Raw genomic sequence first — 16,249 nt, 5'->3', positions numbered from 1 at the left:
ACGAGACAGATCTAATTTTCTGGTAAATAGCAGCTCTGCATCCAATTTACAACACCAGACCGAAGCGACGAGTCCAATATACTGTCTACAGAGAGAGAGAGACAGATGGACAGACAGAGAGAGAGAGACAGACAGAGAGAGACAGAGACAGAGAGACAGACAGAGAGAGAGAGAGACAGAGACAGAGACAGAGAGACAGACAGAGAGAGACAGTTTGTGGAGGCCAGCAGCCTCTTTGTGTTTCAGGCTTCAGAGAAAGTGGGAGGCTGAGAGATTAAATCTATTTGTCACTGCTGATAGTGATGGCAGAAAAAAACAGGAGAGAAGAAGAAAAGAAATGGAGCGAAACAGGATAATTAGTGGAGCTGAGACAGAGAGAGACCAGGAGATAAAAGCCTCCAACACAGAGACTTCAGCTCTGGATGGTTGTGGAGAGGAAATGTGGCTCTATTACTGCTGATATCAACAGCTGGGATCAGCTCCAGCCCCCCTCGACCCTCGAAGGATAAACAGATAGATAATGGAATCTTGATATTGGACGATTAAAGATTATTTATCTATGCAATATTCAGGCATGTCATCAACGGCAATGTTAGGCTCTGGTTATTTTGTTCCCCATATTTTTTACATCTGTATTTATTATTTGTATATTGTTTTTTTTTTTAAATACTTCTGGTTTTTATTGACACAGTGCTTGTCTGCTGTGTGTTTCTGCACCTTTCTGTCTATGCTGCTGAATTGAACCACAACCCCATGTACCATCCTCTGTGCATCATGTATGTGCTTTTAAGTAACCTCCATGTTCCTATAAAGTAAAGACTACACACGCCATTATACACCCAGAGACCAAGCAGTACTCCAGTTCTGTAATAATACAACCTGGAACCATGTTTTCTGTGTCACTTGGTTTGTAATACTTTTAACAAATGTGTGGAGTTCCCCAAGGCTCAATTCTAGGGCCTCTTTTATTTAACATTTGCGTCATGTCATTGGACCAAATTATGCACAACAACAGAACCAACCAGACTAGCAATAGTACAGGGTAAAATACTCTGTTGCAAGTAAAAGTCCTGCAAGTAAAAGTACAAAAGTATTAGCATCAAAACATACTTAAAGTACCAAAAGTACTCCTTAAGCAGAATGGCCCATTTCAGAATAAAATATATTATATTATTAGATTATGATTATTGATGCATTAATGTGTCACTTGGATGTTGCAGCTGGTGAAGGTGGAGCTCATTTCAGCTATTTTATGTACAGCTGGGTAGCTTGTACATATTCAAGGGTTCAATAAAGTTTTATCTTAATCTATAATAATACATCAGAATTTATTTGTTGGTTATATTTTGTATTATTAATGAGAATCTGCAAAGTAACTAAAGTTATCAGTTAAATGTAGTGAAGTGAAAAGCACAATATTTACCTCTGAGATGTGGTGGAGTAGAAGTATAAAGTACCTCAAAATAATACTTGAGTAAATGCAGTTGGTGCTGAACGTCGGTTATCAGACATAAAGTGTGAAATGCAGAATATGATGTAACTTTAAGAAAGACGAGGCCGTTCAGACTCACATCTGATCTGTGACTGTGTGTTAGTACAGCAGCTGTCTGGGTTTCCTTCACCGTCTCACCTCCTACTGACCGTCTGTCCTCAGACGTCCACAGCTGAGCAAAAACTCCTTCATGTCCATGAAGTCAAACCGACTCTCACACATGTAGGAAGCAGGAGGTCCGTTCAGACCAGACGTCTGTTCAGACTGTTGGTCTCATATTTGAGTCATTACTGGCTTGTATCAAAACTTGGTTTAGAAAAAGCCACAGGGGAACATTTTAAAAACTGAGATTAACCAAACTACTAGTCTAAACTCCTGTTAGCGCCCCCTACAGGCTGCAGTGTTCATTACAGCCACTGTGTGAACAAAGAATGATAATAACCTCTCTGTCCAAACCTCTAAAGCTCACTCAACATGATGCATCTCGTTTTGTTTAACACAAACAGAAATGTACAAACCATAGATTGTGGTTTTAGGGGGAGTTATGTGCTGGAACTATTTTTTGACTAGCAATCATGTATCCATCCACCCAGCACTTCAACACTTCCTGACAACAAGACATTGGGAAGTCACTGCGTCTAGCTATTGTTCATATTGATAGTGTTTTCCAAAATGTTGGACATCTTTTAAAGGCCCTTCACGTGTGTTCAGTTATTCTGGCTGATTCAACATATTAAACCTTTGATTAGTTACAGTTGGTTTCATCTTTGTCAGGGCCAACTGAAAATAAGAAGTGTGCTAATTAAAAAAAGAGTGATAACAAACAGACGATTCAATAAGAGACACGTTAGCCGTTTCATAGTTTGCCTATTTGGGTGTTGTATTAAACTGGAACAAGATACAAAACAGCTGAAAATGTAAAGTTTGTCCTCAGGGTGGCACTAGACCCATTGGTTCATTAACATCTAACTGGTCCATCCTCTGGAGGTCAGGATCAGGATCGGGACGTTTCATGATCTGAGCAGTGTCGGCCCACAGCTTCTGGGATGTGACAGATGACTTCCGTCCAACTCCGTCTGTGTTTCATATCAACAGAAATGAAAGCCATAAATGTTCCTGAATGATGAACAGAAACACATCAGTTTGACTTCCCTCTCAGTGATTACTGTCTGGAGAGCTGACGGTAACAATGAAGAAGAGCAGGAGAGTTTATTGTCATAGATAATGAAAAACGATATTTATTGTTTGCTCAGTAGCTGTGAGGACGTCGAGCAGCAGATTGATACAGAGAGCTGGGTGAGTCTCAGTGTGAGCAGCAGCAGGGTGAAATCCCTCCATCTCCTTTTGTGTCTCACAACAGGAAGTGAACTCAGGAGTTGATATATGTTGAATCAGATTCTTGAATTCAGTCATGTTTAAATGTGAATTCATTATTCATATCAGTTATAGATCAATCTGCAGGCTGATGGATGTGTTGTACTGTCAGGGCTATACAGTGAAAGCACACATGGTTGGATTGATGATTCCCAGCAGTGGCCTGAGGAATGTGTCCTTTATATTCCCAAATCATTTAATAATATTTTTGTTTATTTGTCAGTGTCATGTCATCAACAACACAATAGTTGAGTTTCCTTCCAAATGTAGCATAAATCTGAACCAAATTTCCAGAACCTCATGAAAATAAAACGTGACCTGCTGCTTGTTTCATCCACTGCTGCTGTGTGAACATGGGTCCACTGGTTGATAAACAGCTGGTGGAGCTAATGAACAGCTGGTGGAGCTAATAAACAGCTGGTGGAGCTAATTCTCCAGTCGCTGCCATTAAACAATCGCAGAAGAAGAAGAGGACACAACAAGATGACATCATTAAAGAGCTCCAGTCGAAGCTCAAACGATGGAGAACCATGTGGAGAACCATGTGGAGAACATGATGGAAACATGACATTTGTGTTAGTCTCATGTGTTCATGTGAGGAAGGTTACAGCCTCCTCATCACTGTTTTCAGCCCTTCACTTTGAGTCACAGCTTCATGTTCTTCATCAAGTCTGTTTCTGGTTTCATCCACACAAATCTTTCAAATTTCCAGTTTTTCAAGTTTCTTTATGTGCAAACTGAAACATGCTGAGTGTCTTTCAGTTAGAACACAAATACACTTTTCCTTTCATCCTGGTTTTAATTAATTTGAGATGAACAATGAAATATACAAATTGGTGGCACCCCCTCTTCTCAGAGTCGCAGCTCAGTCTAATCAAACACACTGATGTCGAACATCTACAGTCAGAATCAGTGAAACCGTTTCTGATGATAGTGGTATATATTAAATATATATTAAATACATCTTAAATAACTTCAGATGTTTGAAATGTTTTCCTCAGTATCAAAAGTCATTTTCCCAAATAAACCTGTCCTAGATCACTCAGTAACAAACACTCCACCATTGATGAGCTGATTACAAATATGATTCTGCTGTGATGACTAATTGGACCAAGTCTGTTCTGGTGTTGGTCAGTTGGTGACAGTGAAGCTGTGTGTGAGAAAATACTGTTGGAAACAGAAAAGCTGTGTGTTTGTGTCGTTATCACATCTACATGTCCTCCACATGATTTACTCTGAAGCAGCGACCTTAATGAGTGTTTGACTGCAGTTTAAATGTCTAAATCAACTTTAATTGGACTGTGAATCAAATGAAACTGGATTAACGTCCTACAGACATGAACTCTCTGCTTCTTCGCTCTGTTTGTTTTACAGAATGAATGTGTGAAATCAAACTGACACATTTATACGGTGCACAGGCTGTGTGCACCGTATAAACTCATGGCTTTGCATTTGGTGAGCGTAAACAGTGATGAGTGTGATATTTCTCTCCTGTAATGAAACACAGTGCATTGAGTTGTTTTAAGGTGGAATGAGCAGCGTGAGAGTACAGGGCATCTCTTTAGTGAAGCATGATGCTCGATCTGTCGATCTCCAGGGAAGAACATGCTTTGTTCTGATAAAAAGACCCATTTTTACCTTCAGATTCTGTGCCAGTTGTTCCAGTCTCAGGCTTCAGTACCGTCAGGTTTGATGTCTGAAGAACGTAAAGGCAGTAATCTAAACATGGTTTGACTTGGAGAAGAGTCATGTGTACACAAGATCCTATCATCTGCATAAGCTTAAACTTTGGCAATTAAAAAACATGATTTAGGGTTGGGAAAGATGTTTGTTTCTTTGATTACTAAACAACTCAGCACCTTCAGTGTTATCCAATAAAGTATTACATTACTGTCATTATAGAGGTTAATGTCATAAATAGTTTTTTCTCAGGATGTGATGTTTGTGGTGATTTCTGTCCTCAGGTCAGTGAGCTGGAGTCCATGATGAAGCACATGCAGAAAGTTCTGGAAGAGGAGCTGAGTGGTGAGTTTGAACACATACACATTAAAGTACATATGCACAGGGTATATTCACAATGTATATACTGTACACACTGGGTACATGAACATAGTACTTTGTACTCAGAATGAACTTAAATACACTGAGAAATAATATGATACTCAGTTATTTCTTACTGTTTTGCATTTAAACTCATTTTACTTTTCTTTTCCAGTTAAAGCAAATTATTTATTGTTGGAACAAATCAGCTGATGTTCAATATTCAGCTCAGTGTTGATGCAAAGCAACAAACTGAAATAAACATCAATTATTACTGAATGTGCAGACGGCTGACATTAAAACATAACTTTCATTTGAAAGTGAAGCAAAGATTTGAAATTGAATCTAAAGGGGCAAACACACACACACACACACACACTCACACACACACACACACACTCACACACACACACACACACACACACACACACACACACACACACTCACACACACACACACAGACACACACACACACACTCTCACACACACACACACACACACACACACACACAGACACACACACACACACACACACACTCTCACACACACACACACACACACACACACACACACACACACACACACAGTTTGAAGGTCAATCAGAAACCAAACTCCCACACAGAGACGGGATTTTACAGCTCTGAAAGTCATCGCGGGATCAATTACTTTAAGTTTTGTTGTGACGATTGTGAACAGTAGAAATACAGCGTTCAAGGTCAGATCCCTCCCCAGCAGCATGGTGCAGTTAATAAGTCTGTCCTTCCTGTCCAGACAAATGTTAATGACTGGATGTTTATCCCTGCAGTCATTTCCTTCTCTCCTCTTCTTCATCACATTCTCCTCCCTCCGTCCTTTCCTTTTTTTTGCCTCCACTTACTGAGCGTATTCGTCCTCCTCTCAGTCGTCAGTTCCTGTTGACTTGGTTCAGTCACAATCTGTCCTCTGCTGTGAAACCTGCTCGTCTCGCTCCACTGACCTCAGAACAGAAAGACCCTGAACAGCTCAGCCGGAGATGAAACTTCGTTCGTCCTCCGACTTCCTCTGCTGCTTCTTTACACAAACAGTTAAAAACTATAAAATGATCCTGAACAGCTTCACCAGAAGGCTTAAAGGATCCATTTAACATGTAGGAGAGTCTTCTTCTTCTTCTCTTTTTAAACATCTTTTTTTCCTTCAGTTTTGGTTGGCGACATTGTGGAAGTACTTTGTACATGTGGACATGTTAGTATTATTTTATGAAACATGTTAATGTACTGTGAAATAATCAGGTACAGTTTTATAACTGTGATCAATTCATCGTTAAAGTTATTTATCAAGAATAAAAAAAAAAATTCTGTCTCCGATTTTCACAGTAAACTGAATCTCACGAAGACCAAATTGAAGACCAAACAATGAATCAAATAATTGATGAAATGGTAGATTAATTGATTGTAGATAATCAGTAGTTAATACCCAAATTAAACTGAATTTAACAGATAAACATGAAGTGCTGGAGGAACAAGGAGGTTTCTTACTAAAACATAAAACTATGAAAAAGAGGAAATTAGAAATAAAGACCTGGATCTCTCTGTCGGTGAGGTCGAAGCCGCTGTTGGAGAAACTATTATTATTCTGCTTGACTTGTTGTAGCTCTGTGAAGAGAAAACATACAGTTGATTTATTCTAGTTTAATGGAAATGTGTCATTTAGATGCAAATCAAAGCGGCACATTTGAAATGTTTTGGCATCAGAATAAAAAACTGCTAACATTTAAATTCATTCAAATTGCTCTGTGTCAGTTTTGTAGTCTTTTTAAATTAGATATGAGATTGAAAATGTTGAAGACAATTAAATTACAAGTTGATGTAAATATTTTCAACGGAAACACACAAACCGACACACACTACCAGGCTTTTCATTTGAAACACCAGCGCATGTTTATTTGTATTTATTCATGAATGCACAGTGGTTCTATGTATGTACACACTAGTGTTCACACATGCTGGTTGTTATGGTTACAACAGCTGTCTGTCTTCATGTTTACTCTGTTTTATTCATTTGTCTTCAGGGCTTATTTCTAGTCCTGTTAGTGGTGATAAGGTCAGCCTGTCTGTCGGTCCAACACTTCGGACTGTAGCTCTGCAGATTTCTGGATCCGATTTTTCATGATGATGGAAGCAGTGAAAGCAGTTGAAATGTCAATTGAAGAGTAAAAGATGAATGGAGTTGAAATGTCAGCTGATGTGCAAATACTGAAAGCAGTTGAAGCGTCAGTTCAAGAAAGAGATGAAAGTAAGAAATACTGGTCAAAGAGTAAGAGATGAAAGCAACTGAATTGTCAGTTGACGAGATAAAAGCAGTGGGAAGGTGCTAACATGACAATGGGTGATGAAGTGTAAGATCTAAAATAGGTTGAGCTGTCAGTTGAAGTAATTGTTGAAAGCAGTTGAAGTGTCAGTGAAGTGTACATGTACACGAGCATTTCGTTTTCCTGGACTGTAGCTTTAAAGAGCTGTTTTCTCTGTGAGGTCATCAGCTCGTTAACATTCCGAGCTCGTTAACATTCCGAGCTCGTTAGCATTCCGAGCTCGTTACAGCTCAGAGTTTCTTATAATCAGCAGCCTCGTTAAGATTCAAAGATCGGGAAGACTCCTAACCTGTGGAGACTTGAAATGTATTTAACTAAGACATCACATCTGAAGAATAATAGTAAATAATTAATAATTAATAAAGTATTAATAATCCCATCAGATCACCTCCACAGACCTCTATGAAGAGGGACGGCAGAGACCACAGAGATACAGCTGAAAATACAGGATTTTAAATAAAATGTGTGATGCTTTGTAATATCATTCTGTTCGTCATTCTTCATTCTGTTGTTTCTGTCTGTAAACCAGGAGACCCAGCAGAGCCTGAGGCCCCTCAGAGCCCTCAGGGGCCTCCGACGATCAACAGCAGCCTACTGGAGACCAGAATCCAACACCTGAGAGAGTGAGTCTGGGGGGGGGGGGGGGTTTATTACACCTGATGTACTTCTGTTATTGGAGTTGAACACCATGACAACTCTAATGTGTCAGAGTATCAATGCAGTCGGCGTAGTTTGAATATTTTCCTTCCTTCTCTTGAGCAAGGCAGTAAAACCCCAGCAGCTCACAGTGATGAGTCTGCTCTCTGGTCCTGCTCATTCAGGATTAAGTAGCCTTGTCTCCTAATATTTTCTTCATATACTGTTAAATTATTGTTTTCCAAATCCTGTTGTGGTGACAAACACCATCACTGCACAGAGGCAACGTCGTGAATGAAGCTCTACGTTACTACAGAACATTTCCTCATTATGTTGATAGAAAATATGATCATGTTTCCTGCATGACACAGTTGTAAGCAGTCCTCATGTACCTGTATCATGTCAGTGATGTTTTACATGGAGTTTATATAGAGTTTACTTATATTTAGAGTAGCTAAAGAGTTGCATTCTTCTTGCATTTTCGTTTTGTTATTCTGTTTTTATACAGTTTTTATACATTTCTTCTTTCATAACATGTTATTTAATGTAAAATACAGTTATAAAATGTAGATGTAGCACAAGGAGGGCGACAGCTGCATTTCTGACCTTAACTTTGACCCTGACTTTGCGCAGCGCTCACTTCTCCTCTGCAAGTTTCCTTTTGGTTTGAGGTATCAGCTCAGAGCTGTCTCTCTGCGAATAATCCAATTATTCCAGACAAACATCTTGCCTGAAGCTGCAGCATGTTGCCGTGTGGATCAGAGCGTGCTATGAACCAGATTCAGTTTGTTTGTGCAGATTAAAATGAAAGAAACCAGAATAAAAACAAACACAACAATAAAAAACAAAGATCTTATAATAACTTCTTCACTCCAAAAAACAACAGAGACAATTTAACATGACAACAAACATTTGGGCAAATTGGAATGAAGTGTAAGACACACACAAACACAGAAAAGTTGGATACAGAAGAAATTTATAGAAACCAAAATCCATCAAACGTTCTCTCTGTGCGCCCCCCCCCCCCCCCCCCCTCTCTGATTAGATCTCACCTGCTGAAACAGGTGGGGGATGATTTGTCTAATGAGGGAAGGTTCATGCAGTTTGACCACAGTGTGAGATCACCTGAAGAACATTCTTCAAACTAAAGCTGCAGATGGATCCACAAACCGTCCTGCGGCAAATCCTTCATGTTCAGACTCAGAGCAGCAGTGGATGTTTCTAACAGAGTTGTGTGTGTATCACAGCCTGATATATCTTATTAGTATTATTATTATTAATAATCCCATCAGTGAGCCTCACTGTGTTCCTTCATCACCATGAACACACACACTGCAGTTTATCTGGACTCACACACACACCGTCCTGCTGCCACAAACACTCACCAGAGCTCCACATGTGGATTCATCCGCCGCTGAAAATAGTCCCCAACAGATGCACTATTTCCTGCTGTTAGTTTGGAGGAAACGACTGAGCCTTTTTAAAGTTTTTAAAGATTGACGTCTTCAGTAGGAACCAATGGGCTAAGAGCTGAGAGACACAGACAGGAAGTGAGACAGGAAGTGAGACAGGACTGAGAGATGGACTCATTTAGTGTGTTTCCATCCACCTGTTTTTATTCACATTTTTAATTTGCACATAAAACACCCCATAAAGTTGTTTGTGGATCAAACCAGAAACAGAATGAGTGAATAAATGCTGACGGACATGAAGCTGTGACTGAAAGTGAAGAGTAATTATTGCTGAGGGGAAATTTAAACCTGCTGCTCTCCTCTGATTGGCTGATGGTGGAAGGTCGAGTCATCTGATTGGTCAGGTGGCAGGGGTTGATGAAGCTGAGAACCTGGTGCTCCCCTCCTCCTAGGGTCAGTTTGTCACCATGGCAACAACATCAGGTGCACACACACACACACACACACACACACACACACACACACACACACAGCTGCTCCGTGTGGGAATTAAAGGCTGTCAGCTCCTCATAAAACACACAGAGGAGGGGGAGGAGGAGGAGGAGGAGGAGGAGGTCTGAGAAGGACAGTTTAGTGTTTAGCTTCAGCTGCTGTTGTCTGTTGGGTTCCTTCATGTTCCTTCATGTTCCTTCATGTTCTCTCTGGTGTTCTGATTTCAGAGCCTCAAGAGATGATATTTTTTATTGAAAATGATCATCTGTTGGGACGTTTAAAGCTGTGGAGGAAAAGACGAACAAAGTCTCGCCGTGACGGAAACACGAGCAGCTTTATTGTTGCTGACATTAGACTGAAAATCTGTTCATACATTAGCCGTCATTAACTGAGAAGTAATAAACTTTGATTAGAAACAGGAGCTGTGCTTCTTGTTTGATCTGACTATAGAATAACAGACATAATTAAGAATGAAGCATTCCTTTACTTCACATGACAAACAGAATATATCCGTCATGTGAACCTAATCTGTCTGTGTCCGTATGTATGGAGTTCATACAGTACGTACATGTATGTGTCCGTACGTATGGAGTTCATACAGTACATACATGTATGTGATTACTCGTTACAGCAAAACAAAATCACCAGCATTGATTTAAACTTTCACAGAGGTGTGTGAACCAATCGGGGCCGAGACTTCGATCTGCTCAGAGACAAAACAGGAAATGGAGGGAAGGAAAAAATGGGCGGGGCCAACAAATGACTGCGTCACCACCACGATCCTGTGGATGTTGGACAAAACAAGCCGGTAGTCAGCAGGAAGTAGAAGTATGTGTTTGTTGTTTAGTGCACAGCTCACTGGTTCACTACACATCGTGAGCGGATCTCCTGACTCCTCCTACAAAGTGTCACCTCACCACACTTTTTAAACGTAGCTGTCAGAACGTTTCAATTCAGGTTTGTGCATCGATGCTGAATTGTTCAAAATGCATCTAAGAATCATTTTTTTCTTTCTTGAATATCGTTTTGTTTCAGACGTTAATCCTTCGATCAGAGCCGGAACGTTTGGAATCAATAAATCGCCGGTCTTTGTTCCGATGGTGTTAATACAGAAAGTTTGTCTCGTCTCAGATTAGCTTTTTGTTCCCAGCAGCCTCACCTGACAGCAACTTTACAATTAGATAAAACATTTGAATATTTGAAATATGATTCAAACACAACGAGACGTTTTACTGCCTGTTCCATGACAGTAAACAAACTTTACCTACAATATAATCCTCTTAATCTACGAAACACGCCTGCTATCAGACACAATTGTAAACTTGTTTCTCTCCACCCTCCACTCTAACAGCTGTCTGTGGGGGAGGGGCATTCGTATTTGTATTTTTACCACATTTGACCCACAAACACAGTTACATACACCTCTACAGCTTCAGCACTCTCAGACGTCAGCAGGTGTAAGTATTTCTTTTGGCTGACGTGAGCAACAGAGACAGCCGTCAGCTGACCTGAGAGCTGCTGTCTGATGGACTGAGCTCCACCCTGTCAGTCATAACACCTCCCCCAGGAGGAGGAGGAGGAGGAGGGGGTGGAGGTGATATGGAGTCAAACAGCCCAAACATCTTCAGATATTCAGCAGGTCAAAACTGTTGATTTGAACTGTCATGTTAACGACAGGGAGGAAACACACACACACACACAAACAATTTTATGTCTTTCTATCCATGTGAGGTCCTTGATTATTACCCTAACTGGGGGGACATGGGCTGTTTGTGGGTTCAGACTTTGTTTAAGGTTAAAATAGGGTTTAGTGTTGACGTCGTGATTTGTTAAGTCAGTAGTCTGGTATAGAAACACACACACACACACAGATATTGTCATCACTCAGATTCAGTGTGTACAGAAACAGCAGGTCACATGATAAAACACACATAGACCAGACGACCTGCTGCTGTGAATCCATCTGAGAGTCTGTGTGTTGATTCAGTCCATCAGTCTCTGTGATGTCTCCTGGACGTCTCAACACTTCTGAGACAAAGTGCCACATTTTACAGCTTATTTTAAGGCCTGATTTTATGTAAAAATATGTGGCAATGCTCAGTTTGTAGATTTTAACTCTGATTGTCCTGAAAGGACATCACAGCAGTGATGTTGAATATAATAATAACTCTCTTCATACCTGCAGTATGTTTATATACGTTATGTTGATTAACACCTGAGCGTGTCCTCCCTGCAGGTCTGTCTGCAGCCGTCTGGGTTCAGACGTCTTCCAGAGGCTGTATGAGGACCTGAAGGAGGCCAGACGGCGTGATGACGGCGTGACGAAGACTCTGAAACACCTGGAGGACAAACCTGATGATGGTTTCCAGGTGGACCAGCTGCTATTCTACGAAGAAGAGCTACAGAGAGTGAGACAGCTGCAGGAGGACAGACCACCTGTCTGACTGTTTGGCAGCAACAACCAGATTAGTTGTATCACACGTGAACTATGAGCTGTAACATCAGTAAAATGTAATAAATACCAGTGATACTGTGATACTGCCACATTTATTCTAGTACAAGTTCTGAATATTGCAGACAGTGATTCGTCTGCTGTGCTTGTTTAAATGCAAACTGAACAAAGAAGAAGAAGTAAAAAAGTAGGTCAGCAAACAAAAACCGAGAGCTCAGATCAGGGTCCCCCGAAGGGCTTTATATTCACCACGAGATCATCAGAGTCAGGAACCACCAGGGGTCATGAGGCCTCCTTAAAACTGCAGCAGGAACACAAACTCTAACATCATCTTTACCACAAACAGCTCTTGAGGCTCAGTTCTGTCGTCTTGTTAGAAGAAAAATCAACTGAAAGTAAAACTGTGATGTTTTTTTACCTGAAATAATGCAGGGGGGGGGGGGCAGTCCAGCCCACCTGCAGGCTTTCTCTCAGGCTCTGATACGGTTTTTATCAAAGTATCATCGAGGTGTCTTTTGTTCGTCTTGAAATTATTCGATTTTCAAGATGTAGACATTTTACACAAGTGGATCTCAGTGGGCTTAATGAGCCCTCAGTTTGACTGATAAGGGACAGATTAGGCATTTACCACCTGACCGTTCATAATTGGTTAAAAAGAAATCAGCAGCAGAAAGGCAGTGATTCAATTCACAGGAAATAAGGCCAAAGGTGAAGTTTTCCATTCGTTTTGGCTCCTTTTGTTCAGTGTGTTGTTGAACAGGCGTTTCTATTGAATTGAGTGTGAAGCAGAACCTGCCTGATTCCTGACAGGGTGATGACGCTTCCTGCTGAGATCAATCACAGTTTACAGACGTGAAACAGGCTGCAGGTGACAGTTGTGGTGCCTCTCCAACAGGTTGCGGGGGCTCAGAGCGAAATCCGTGTCAGCATCTTTGTTTGGTCTGATGTTCCAGACAAATCCGGTTTCTTACAGTGAAACCGTCAGTCGGCCTGTTAAATATTCCGCCTTCACTTCGTCAGCAGCTGACAGCGACCATGAAACTGCATCCTGTCTGTCATTTAGTGACATAAATGACAAAAAGAGTCTCCCACTGTCTGAGAGTGAAAGTTGTTCGTGGATGAAACCAGAAACAGACTCGGTGAATAAATGAAGCTGTGACTCAAAGTGAAGAGCTGGAAACAGCGAAGAGGAGGATGTGACCTTCCTCTCATGAGCACATGTCCCGGCTTGTTTTCTTTATTTTTTGCAGTTCTGTATGACTGAAGGTCTGTACGAGGAAGAGGAGGAAGGAACAAGACGTTCACTTCACCTTCTTTTTGTTCATTACAAACTGACAATATGTTCTTCTGGTTGCTTTTTGTCCTCTTATATATACATATATATATATATATATATATATATGTATATATAATATTAGAATATTTAGCTGTTAAACTGTGTCAGGCAACTGCAGCACGATTCAAATGTAATAAGATGGAAGTCGGTCAATGCTAATGAGACGTCTCTGATGTGAAGAGGTTTGAAAAGAAGAGATCATCGCAGGAGAGAAGTTAACTCAGACCCTGAAACCATCTCGTGTGATTTGAAATCTCCATCAAACAGACGAAGGACGATGAATAATTTGATATACGTTGGTGATATTATTGATATTTCTTGAGAAACTCTTGAGAAACTCTTGAGTTCGTGCCCCCCCCCCCCCCCCCCAAGCTGTAATGAGGTCTACACCCTTGAACGAGGGAGCTGAGCCTGGAGGTGGTCTACTTTCCAACCCTCACCTGTAGTCTCGAGCTGTGGGTTCGGTCAGAGACCTCAGACAGGCGGATGTGGGGGTGTACCTAAATGTTGATGACGCCTCGGTGACCTTGAATGTCTCTTGCAGCTTTAAGCCGGCCTGTTTTCCCGCTTCACAACACAAACCTTCTGTTTAACTTCAGACTTCTTCTCTGAGAAACAATTCAACCCTTAACTTCCTCTTTCCATCTGTTGGGGCTCAGCGTGGAATCAAAGCGACAACATTTCTCGCTTCTGGTTTTGTGTTGTTGGGTCTGTGGGGGGGTCGGCCTCTGTCACGGCTGTGTGGAGCTCAGTGGGCAGAGAGAAGCTCAAACCCTGCCAGCGGTTGGGGGTTTAGATCCCACTGGGAGCTGGTTTGGATGAAAGGTTCAACTAAACAACAGATGTTTCTGGTTTTCACACCAGAAAATGTTTCCAGCAGCAGAGAAGCATCCAGGAGTTAAAGCTGCTCCCAGTTTGTCAAACGACTGTGAATTAACCAAAAGGGACAAACAGAAGAATGTCTGTCTTCACCTGTTTAATTTGTCCACTACTTTGGTTTGAGACTGAATACCTGTAAAACTAAGGACATTCAGCCTCAGCTGGACCTCAAGTGTTTACTGCTAATTAGCAAATGGCATGCTAACACGTCAAACTAAGATGGTGAACATGACAAACATTATACCTGCTAAACATCAGGAGTCGGCTGCAGCAGCTGTTCATGAGTTCAAACTGAGTTTTATCATCAGACTGAGACTAACTAGTTCTGACGGAGAGATTAGCTGTTACTAAATATTTACAGCCACTAACTGCAGCTGTAGCTCCACTGTGTCTGCGTGCAGCTTCAAACTTCAAACTGTCAAACTGCAGCTCAGCAGTTCAGGAAGACGTCGTCTCACACTGACAGAAGCCGGTTGAAGTCTGTAATGATAAATCATTGTTTTTTATCTCATCCTGTAAAACAGAGAGCAGAAGCTTTGTGCTCGGTGACAAACAGATAACGAGTCTTTATCACATGAGTTCAGCTTCCAGCATCGGAGTGAAAGTGAAGCCTCAACATGTTAAACAGCAGCTGGAGGTTTGATCCTCACAGTGGAGACGAGCTTCTGACACACATCTGAAGTCCAGGAGGTCCAGTAACAGTCACACACACACACACACACACACACACACACACACACACACACACACACACACTCACACACACACACACACACACACACACACACACACAATCTGTCGAACCCGGAGGCAGCTGCAGATGTTAGAACGTGAAACGTCCCGTCACAACAACCTGCAGTCTGTTCAGTTGAACTATGAAAGTGTTATCTGGTAAATAAGCAGTGAGCTGATCCCGGAGCAGATCCAACTGTTTGTACCTCAGTGATGGATCACGATTTCGGGACATTTCTCTGATGACGTTCATCCTCCGGGATGCTTCTGGAAGTTTCCACAGATCGATTCATGACAAGATGCCGTGAATCAGACGATAAATCATAAATCAGTTCAGGATTTAATAGTTAGACCCGGTGTTCTTCAGTAAATCTGGTTTATTTTCAGGAAACTCTGTCTCATGATGCGTTACCATGGAAACGTGTCTCTCCAGACTAACCTGGTCCTGATTTTCTCTATTATAGAAATACTATTATTAATCAATATGTTCTGTTGTTCCCTCCTGTTTTGATAAATGTGCAGAAAATAAATAAATAAACAAATAAATACACAAAACAAACACGATAAAATGACACAAAGCCAATAAAAACTAATAATAATAATAATAATGAGACTCATGCTGCTGGTTATTATCTCTCCTCAAAGAATAGAATGAAATACAGCAGATCATTGATGGTATCCTCACACACACACTCACACTCACACACACACACACTCACACACACACACACACACTCACACACTCACACGCACACACACACACACACACACACACACTCACACTCACACACACACACACACACACACACACACTCACACACACACACACACACTCACTCACACACACACACACACACACTCACACACACACACACTCACACACACACACACACACACACACACTCACACACTGGGAGTCTGTAATTGGACTTCAGCTCATATCAGAGGCGTCTCTGTCCGTCCCCTGGTGAGTTATGGTGAGTGTAATTAACACACTCACTGGTCCACTGGTATGTGTGTGTGTGTGTGTGTGTGTGTGTGTGTGTGTGTGTGTGTG

General features: G+C 41.3%; 1 protein-coding gene across 1 annotated transcript in view; it reads left to right on the top strand.

The window, feature by feature from the left end:
* nek11 (NIMA-related kinase 11) overlaps positions 1–12,329 on the top strand; it is a 41,826-nt gene extending 29,497 nt beyond the window's left edge. Inside the window, exons 13-15 of the mRNA XM_070911953.1 lie at positions 4,831–4,891; positions 7,783–7,876; positions 12,030–12,329. Coding sequence (XP_070768054.1) covers positions 4,831–4,891; positions 7,783–7,876; positions 12,030–12,237 — 363 coding nt within the window. The 3' untranslated portion in view covers positions 12,238–12,329. The remainder of the gene's footprint in view (positions 1–4,830; positions 4,892–7,782; positions 7,877–12,029) is intronic.
* The last annotated feature ends 3,920 nt before the right edge of the window (positions 12,330–16,249 follow it).

This window comes from Enoplosus armatus, chromosome 9 (genome assembly GCF_043641665.1).
Source record: "Enoplosus armatus isolate fEnoArm2 chromosome 9, fEnoArm2.hap1, whole genome shotgun sequence".
Lineage (NCBI taxonomy): Eukaryota > Metazoa > Chordata > Actinopteri > Centrarchiformes > Enoplosidae > Enoplosus > Enoplosus armatus.
Note: the sequence above shows the minus strand (reverse complement) of the source record. Positions and strands in the feature narration are given on the sequence as shown.